At 45.4% G+C, this 9,138-nt stretch overlaps 1 protein-coding gene across 1 annotated transcript in view; it reads right to left on the bottom strand.

Moving 5' to 3' along the window:
- Positions 1-1,967: 1,967 nt before the first annotated feature.
- RALA (RAS like proto-oncogene A) overlaps positions 1,968-9,138 on the bottom strand; it is a 30,606-nt gene continuing 23,435 nt past the window's right edge. The window contains exons 4-5 of the mRNA XM_029063495.2: positions 7,486-7,660; positions 1,968-4,007 (exon numbers count right to left, since the gene is read on the bottom strand). Of these exons, the coding sequence (XP_028919328.1) occupies positions 3,885-4,007; positions 7,486-7,660 (298 nt within the window). The 3' untranslated portion in view covers positions 1,968-3,884. The remainder of the gene's footprint in view (positions 4,008-7,485; positions 7,661-9,138) is intronic.

Here is a 9,138-nt window from a genome sequence, read left to right as displayed (position 1 = left end):
CAGCTCATGCTCTGGTCCTGAGGCAGAGAAAGTGTCTTGGCACCTTGTCTTCTCCTGGGTCTTCCTCCTCAACTTTCGGTCCCTGATGGCTGGGCTCCACCCTGGTCTGATGTCACCAGACGGATGACCCCTTTGGGAGGCAGGTACGCAGGTGACCTTTCCATTCATACTGGTCTGAGAGGCCTGTCGTGCTGATTCTAGAAACTTGCTCGACAGCTTCTGAACACAGCTTCCCCCGGCCACCCACCCTTCACCCAGGGACCTCAGCCCACAGGTCATTTATGGTCTGGCCTGCCTAGCCCATCATAACGGGTAATTGTTATTTACCAAAATTCAGGCAAGCAGGAAGCCTGGAAACGGAAGATAGGTATTGGCTCAGGAGCAATGACTTCCCCTTCCAACTATGGATGCCCCCAGGGGTCAGAGTGGATTCACTGACTGAGCCTGAGACAATCCCAACTCTCAATAATAATAATAATAATGGCATTTAAGTGCTTACTATGTGCAAAGCACTGCTCTAAGTGCTGGAGAGGATACAAGGTGAGCAGGTTGTCCCACATGGGGCTCAGTCTTAATCCCCATTTTACAGATGAAGTAGCTGAGGTACTGAGAAGTTAAGTGACTTGCCCAAAGTCACACAGCTAAGTGGATGACCGAGGATTTGAACCCATGACCTGATTCCCAAGCCCATGCTCCTTCCACTGAGCCACACTGCTTCTCTAACTCTTCACATCCTTACTCACCTCCAGAATCCCGTGTGCTCACGTTTCTGAGGAGGGACTAATTCGAAGGGTATTTAAAGGAGGATTTGTTCTGTGTCAGTTGGGCCAGCATTCGTGGAAAGAGCCCTGGCTCTGCCATTTGTCAGCTGTGTGACTTTGGACAAGTCACTTAACTTCTCTGTGTCTCAGTTACCTCATCTGTAAACTGGGGATGAAGACTGTGAGCCCCACATGGGCTATATTATTTGGAGATCACTTGGGAGAGGACAATACAACAATAAGCAGCCACTTTCCCTGCCCACAGTGAGCTGACAGTTCAGAATCTAGAGTTTGATTCCATGTAGCCATTAGCTACAATGGATTCGCCCTTAATCTCGGAGGTCAAAAACAGAGCATGGTAAAGCCTGACTGCATAGAGTGAAAAGGAGCATGGGCCTGGAGGTCAGAGCACCTGGGTTCTAATCCTGGCTCTGCCCTTTGTCCGCTGTGTGACCTTGGGTAACTTCTCTGTCAAGTGGAGATTAAATCATACTCCCCACAAATTTAGCCCCATGCAGAATAGGGACTTTGTGTAATCTGATAGCCTGGGATCTTCCCTAGTGCTTAGAACGGTGCTTGGCATACAAGCACTTAATACCAAAATTATTATTGTAAAAAAATGTAGCAAAGACAATGGTTGATTGCCACCTCTGGAAGTGAAAATATCTTTAAGTCATTTGAATTAACTATGAAACTGTTGCTTGTGATGGTTTGTTTTTTTTTTTAAATGGAATAAAACCATTCTAGAGCCAACCTGAAGGCTAATCTGTCAAGTTTCTTGCTAGGAATATCACATCAACAGTCCCCACCAATAATTATGAAATTGCATAAAGTGGTGCCACTTCTCCTAAATTCTTCCCCTGTAGACTATTAATTCACTGTGGTCAGGGAACGTGTCTACCAACTCTGTTGTACTGTCCTCTCCCAAGCACTTAGGGCAGTACTGGGCTCACAGTAAGTGCTCAATAAATACCACTGGTTGATTCTGCTATCCATGTCACAAAAGCGATATTCCAATCTATAAAGACAGTATTATTAGTGCATCTGTCCAGAGATTGGTTTTACAAAAATTAGACCCCAAATAATTCTGAAAATACTCCAAAGGTTTTGAGGATTTGATTCCGGGGCAGAGGGGGTCCGATGGACTGAATGAGAAGTTGTACAGGTAAATGTGCAATTTTCTGAATATCAAATAACACAAAATACTAAAAAAAAAAATAATAAGTTTATTGGTCTTTAAATGGCTCAAATAGTACGTAAAAGAATTGGGAAATGGCATCAGCCTACGACATATGATGTAGTTTTGTCGAATGGCTTCATAGCACCTCAACTCCCCGAATACAGTTTTCAAAGCAAAGTCACAATGTTAGTGGTTGGAACCCTTGTTAAAGAAGACCAGAAAATGAATACACGTTTGGGTATACGACCTAGGTGGCCATTAGTACATCAGAAACTTTAATTCTGCACATAATATAACCTACTAAATGAGCGTACATACAAACCCTTCAATGATAAATATTTAAGTCGACAAGTCGTGTGAAATTCCTCAAGAGTTGATTCCCTAAATTTTCTTTTAAGCATACACTTATCACCTTGAATGCCTCAAAACACCTGTAAATGGTCAGTTCTAGGTTTACGTATGTAGTGTACTTTTCTCTCATCCCCCTCCAAAAAGTGTAAAAAACCCAAACAACAACAACAAAAAACCAAATAACAAAAACAATGCGCTGGTATATCTTTGTGCTAGTATTACTGCGATAATGTCAGAACATAAACAAGAAAGTTTCGTGGCACTGCCTGGAGAGATTCTAAAGGCTTTTGAACTTATATGCCAAATGTCATCAGTTAATACCTTAATATGTACCCATAAGGGGGTCACGGAGTGGCTGTATTGTAGGACTGCATCCCCTACGGGTTGTTTAGAAACCAAGAGTTTATAATTGGGGGAAGAAATAAGTTACAGGGTTCTCCATGACAAGCACGCACTAAAACAGAGAGTACTCCGATACAGTCCTACTACGGTCCTTTATGAGGACAAAGATCAGAGATGGTCCACGTGAAAACTCCTCCAACATATGCCAATGCAAAAAGCATTTGGGGACTTAATACCGTCTCGCCCCGCCCAACTCCAAGGAGATACCCATCGGACGAGGAGGCTCTAACCACCCACCTCTGAAAGGGGAGTGCTCGAGCCCCAGGAGGATCAAGGTCAGAGGAAACCCAGTTACACATTCTCCTAGAGCAGGCCTCGGCCATTTCTGACACAGGCACATGCTGGCTCTTTCCTTGAAGTGCACGCCCCCCTTTTTTTTCTTTAATCGGATGGGATCTGGATCTTTCTTTTCAAGGCCCAGAGTATGGCACACGTTTGAAGTTCCCATGGGCCTCTGGCAGGCAGCCGTTAAGCAAGATTGGCCCTCCACCTAAAGACAGCGGGTCGCCGTGGATCTAGGCGAGGCGGCCCAGCTCGGCTTCTTGCTCTTTTGATTGGTAAATTAAGGCATCTCCACCCAGCGCCATGAGAAAAGCTTGCACCACTTTACACTAGCCCCCGGGTGACGCAGTCCCACACGTGAGGCACAAGGCAGCTGCGGGCAAAGACCCGGTCATCTTTTCTCCTTGCATTTGGGAGGCTTGGCGACAAAGAGCCGCACGCCTGTTTTTGTTGACCTGTTTACCTTCATCGTTTTTCAAGGCAGTAGAAGACAAGCCTGAGATGACTTTTCAAGATATGAAATTTTTCCTTTATAAAGAAACCGCTGGAGGCTACCTACCTTCCTTCCTTCCATCCAAGCCCGCGAATCCCACCCACCCCCGGCCTCCTTCCCCGGACCTCGGGGAGCTATCTTACAGAGTTCAGGAAAACTGCCCATGAAATACATTACACTCAGGAGGCCCCTGACAAATGAAGGCAATTATGAAATGGGTTGATCTTTGTTTCTTGAAGACACTAATGATTTTTTCAGTGAATCTGACTTTCAGTGCAGTTCCAATTCATGCTTTAGTGACACACAGCAATTTCCAAAATATTAAAAGTAACTTCAGTTCCATGAGCCTTCAATGGCGATGCTTATAAATTATACTTTTAGTACGGTCACGATAAGAAAGGAGTTTCGGCTTTAATTATAAAATGCAACATCTTTCTCTGATTCGCTTGGCTAAGCTTTTCCTCTTCTTCTTCCCGTTCTTCTCTTTGCTGTCTTCCATCTTTCTGGCCCTGATTTCTCTCATTAAATCAAAAAATACCTGGAAAAAATGGAGGGGAGATAGAACGGTCAGCATGTTCAGTGTGTGCGCTTGCAGCAACTCTCTCTCTCTCTCTGTCTCAGTTGGTCTTTATAGGGATCTATGCCCAGTAGCTATGTATGGTTTAGGGATAAGTGAACTGCCTACCAGTTGGTTTGGGTTAGTTAAGAGAAGAAGTGTGGGCTAGTGGATCAGCTCCACACTAGTCACCTGGGAGAGTAGAGATGGGAGAACCCCTCGTCCTGGAAGACCCCACAGCCTCCGCCATTGGTTGATTCTCTCCCCAGGTCACCTGGACTGCTCCCCTTTAACTGCATGGACGCTTATTTGTGGAGCCCGCAGTCCTGCATAACTACGGTATTTGAAATGCATATTCTAGGAAGATCATTTCTAATCCCAAAATACAGATTCAGAAGTCCTCTAGCACATCAGGGCTAGTTAGAAACCACTGGGATCCTTTTGATCTGCGTTTTAAGTATCAAATAAAATGCAAGCTGCTGGGAGGGGCATACGTTAAATCCGCAACCTTCTCGGTAAAAGCTAAATTGAGAAGGTTGAGTATTTCTGCATTTTACATTTGTAGAGCGGACCCCAAACTGCTGAAATGGGGAAAAACTACATGTCTGGGGTGAATTTTCTCTGTCCTAATTTCCAGGAATTCCAGACTCTCAATGACTGGAGTTTGTGAAGTTGGAGACCATGTTACAAGGAGGTCAGAGCTCCTTCCTGACATCTTATTTCTCCAACTCCCTAACAGGTGGTTATGAAAGGGGAAAGCGAGGTACAATGCAGGCCAAGGGACTTGCTCAGGGCTACAGAGAGAGGAAGTGTCGTTCCCACTGGCCTGCAGAAGTCACAGGTTTGGGGAAAAAAGACCCCAAAAAGAATGCAGCCTACACAAACGGGCTGTTACATGCCCTCAGTGCTGGGGATGGCATTATTTTGAATCAAACCCCATCCGCTGCTCAAGGCTGCAAAGATTTGTTTTTCCCTTCAGATGGGCCAAGTTCCAGGCTATTTTTTTCAAGTGGTCACTGATTATTTGAGTGAGGTAAATGTCCAGGTGGCTTCCCCAGAGAATATATGGCTACTCACCTTGGGTGGGGAGAGGGGAGGGCACAAAACCCAGCTGGGAAGGCAACCACCCGGCATCCATCAGTCCACGGCTAACCAAGGAAAAGGAGAGTGCATGTCTACCTTCCACCCAATTCAACTAGCACGAGAGGGCTTTGGAGGGGAGGGGCTCTTCTGGTCAGCTGGTGAGGTGGTCTCTCGGAGCACAGACCCTTTTCTGAAGGAACAGGGCACGCTTGGAGCAGTTCCTCCAGGCTGGGTACCTGCAACCTCTAGTTGGATTTAATTGGGCGGAGCTCATCCTTTTTCCACATGACGCTTTGGTTCTTATTTAACTACCAATGATATTTCTTGAGCACTTACAGAGTGCAGAGCACAGTACACTAAAGCCTCGGGAGAGGACAATGTGATAGAGTTGGTGTGGGAGATCCACTGGATTATAAACTTTTTGTGGGCACAGATCAGGTCTACTCACTCTGTTGTACCGTACCCTCCCAAGAACTTGGTACAGTGCTCTGCATACAGTAAACGCTCAATGAATACCATTGTTGGATTGAGGCAAAGCTAATCCTCGAGAATGCTGTTCACACAGTTAGGGCTCCCCCTCAACCCACACGTTTTCCCAGGATAGATCTGCCACTGGGATTCTACAGAAGAGCACAGGCCTGGGAGTCAGAAGGATCTGGCTTCCAATCCCAGCTCTGCCACTTTTCTGCTATGTGACCCTGGGCAAGTCATTTCACTTCCCTGCGCCTCAGTTCCCTCCTCTGTATATTGGTGGTTAAGACTGTGAGTTCCATGTGGGACATGGACTGTGTCCAACCTGATAAGCTTGCATCTATCCCAGCGCTTAGTACAGTGGTGGGCACAGAGTAAGCGTTTAATACCATCAAAAAAAAATATACGACTGTACTATGGGCCTTTCCCATCAAGTTCCCTTTCTCCTTTCTTATTCAAACAAATAAGAGAAGCAGTGGGGCCTAGAGGATAGAGTATGGGCCTGGGAGTCAGAAGGACCTGGGGTTCTAATCCGGGCTCCACCACTAGTCTGCTATGGAATCTTGGGCAAGGCACTTCACTTCTCTGGGTCTCAGTTTCCTCAACTGCAAAATGGGGATTCAACCTCTTTTCTCCTTCCTTCTTAGACTGTCAGCCCCATGTAGGACAGGGACTGTGCCAGACCTTTGTAGCTACCTTCAAAGCTCTTAGAACAGTTCCCAACACATAATATGTGCTAAACAAATAGCATAAAATATATAATACATATTTATATTTTCAAGAGTAGCCAGGAGAAATGGGAAAGGGCTTTAAGAAGGGAAAAAAAATAAGCTGAAAACCAAGAAGTTTTCCACAGTTGCCAAAGGGAGGCAAGTCTGCCTCTGGGGGTTTCTTCAAAATCTGGACATTTCGAGTTGGAGTTTATCAACTGCTTTGAGCTGAAAGACTTCTTCGACCAGTAGGCCAGACCGCTGCAGGCACTAAAGCAGATAAGCCCTTTAACTCCCTGCTAAATCGGAAGGAATCAAAGGCCCAAGGATATAGTGACAGAAGACAATTTTTACCCAGCAGCTAGAGAAACCTGTTTAAAATGGTAGTCAAAGACGCGGTCAAAAACTCAGCAGTATCGACTGAGCACCCTCTGTGTTCAGAGCTCTGTCCTGGGTGATTGGGAAAGAATAGTAACAAAGCATCATTTGTTTAAGGACTTGCTATGTGTCAAAGCACTGTTGTAAGCGCTGGGAGAGATACAAGACAATCAGGGCAGACAAGAGTCCCTGTCCCACATGGGGCTCACATTCTAGGCACGAGGGAGACAGGGGATTCAATCTCCATAGATAGATGAGGAAACCAAGGCCTGGAGTATAACAACAACAGGAATAATATAATAATAATAATAATGGCATTTAAGCGCTTATTATATGTCACACACTGTACTAAGCACTGGGGTAGACACAGGATAATCAAGTCCCACCCGGATTAATTAGGAAGGAGAACAGGTATCGAATCCCCATTCTGCAGATTATGGAACTGAGGTCCAGAGAAGTGAAGTGACTTGCCTGCAGTCACACAGCAGGAGTGTGGCAGAGCTGGGATTAAAACCCAGGACCTCTGACTCCCATGCCCGGGCTCATTCCACTAGGGCATGCTTCTTCTCTCAGAGAAGGGATGCCCTAGAACTAGGCTTATGCAAGAGCAGGGGAAGTCAACTGCTGAGGGGATGGAGAATGGAGTTTGAACTAAACAGGTACTGGGCCTATCGGCCAACCCCATCCTCTTCGTACCGGACAGTCGTGATGGGGGAATCAATGTCGGGACCACCCAAGACCCGGCTGCAATGAGACCATGCTGGCCCGGCCCAGAGAGTGCGTTCAGGAAAGAGGAGCGGAGAGTGGCCAGCTCTTACCTTGTCCACATTGGCTCGGGTCTTAGCAGATGTCTCCACGTAATTAACATTCCACTGATCGGCTCGGTTTTTTGCCTCTTCGACGGAAACTTGTCTTTTGTCTTCTAGGTCAGATTTGTTTCCAACTAGAAGGAAAGGGACATTCTCATCCTCCTTTACTCTTAAAATCTGTTCCCTGGAAAGAGTGAAAGGAAGTATTAGCATTCGCTCTGGATTACAGGGAAGTCAGGTTAAAAAAAAAAAATAAATCTGTTGTTGGGAGCTACTTGTTACCTAATTCCAAAAGGATGATTCTATTTACTCCTTAAGGTTGTGATCCCTTTAATGAATTTCTCTACTGCCCTGTCAAAATGGTCCAAGTTGCTGTCCCTGTATCAAAAATGGAATCAGATATAGAATTAAGTCTAAGTGAAGCTTCTAACAAACTCTGTTTCACCATCACCATTGTCTCTGGACCTTAGTCAGACAGTCAGTTAAATGTATTTATTGAGAGCTTTCTGTCTAGAGCACTGTACTCAGTGTTTGGGAGAGTACAATACAACGATATAACAGACTCATTCCCTGCCCACAAAGAGCTCACAGTCTAGAGGACAACTATTGTTTTAATGATATTTGTTAAGCACTTATTATGTATCAAACACTGTTATAAGGGCTGGGGTAGATACATGTTAATTAGTTTCCTAACTCACTGTTAGGAAAGAATTCTTGCAACCTAAGGGCATATTTTATACACAGAATGCCCACTGAATATTGATCAATCACTGGCATTTATTGAGGGCTCATTGTGGGTAGAACAATGTACTAAGCGCTTGGGAGAGCACAGTACAACAGAGTTGGTAAGACATGTTCCCTGCCCTCAAGGAGCTTTAGAGGTTAGTGGGGGACACAGGCATTAAGGATAAAATAATAATAATAATCATGATGATATTTGTTAGACATTTACACCAGGCACTCTACTAAGCACTAGGGTGGATACAAGCAGATTGGGTTGGATACAGTCCCTGACCCACAAGGGGCTCACAGTCTCAATCCCCATTTTATAGATGAGGTAACTGAGGCCCAGAGAAGTGAAGTGACTTACCTAAGGTCACACAGCAGGCAAGTGGCAGAGTCAGGATTAAAGTCCATGATCTTCCGACTCCCAGGTCCAGGCTCTAGCCACTATACCATGATATGTTCATTAGTGCTCTGAGGGTGGAGTGAATATCCAGTGCTGAAAGGGTTCGGATCCAAATGTATAGGTGATACAGAAGGGACAGGGAGTAAGGGAAAAGACAGCAAAATCGAGGGAGATACCTAGGAGTAGATGTCATTTGAAGGTGGGGAGAGGGACAATCTGACGTATATGAAGATGGAGGGAGTTCCAGGCCAGAGGGAGGACGTGGGCGAGCCATCAGAGACAAGACAGAGGAGAATGAGATACAGTAAGCAGACAGAGAGCAATGTGTGTGGGTTGAGGTGTAGTGGGAAATCAGCAAGGTACAGTAGGAGGAGGTGAGCTGACTGAGTGCTTTAAAGCCGACGGTAAGGAGTTTCTGATATGATAGGTCCTTGGCTCAGCATGGTAGCAGTTTGGATTTTAGAGACTTTGTGAAGATAGAACTGACAAGATTTGGTGGCAGATTGAATATGTGGGTTGAATGAGACAGGATT

This window comes from Ornithorhynchus anatinus, chromosome 4 (genome assembly GCF_004115215.2).
Source record: "Ornithorhynchus anatinus isolate Pmale09 chromosome 4, mOrnAna1.pri.v4, whole genome shotgun sequence".
Lineage (NCBI taxonomy): Eukaryota > Metazoa > Chordata > Mammalia > Monotremata > Ornithorhynchidae > Ornithorhynchus > Ornithorhynchus anatinus.
The sequence above is the reverse complement of the archived record's forward strand: the minus strand, read 5'-3'. Positions and strand labels throughout refer to the sequence as shown.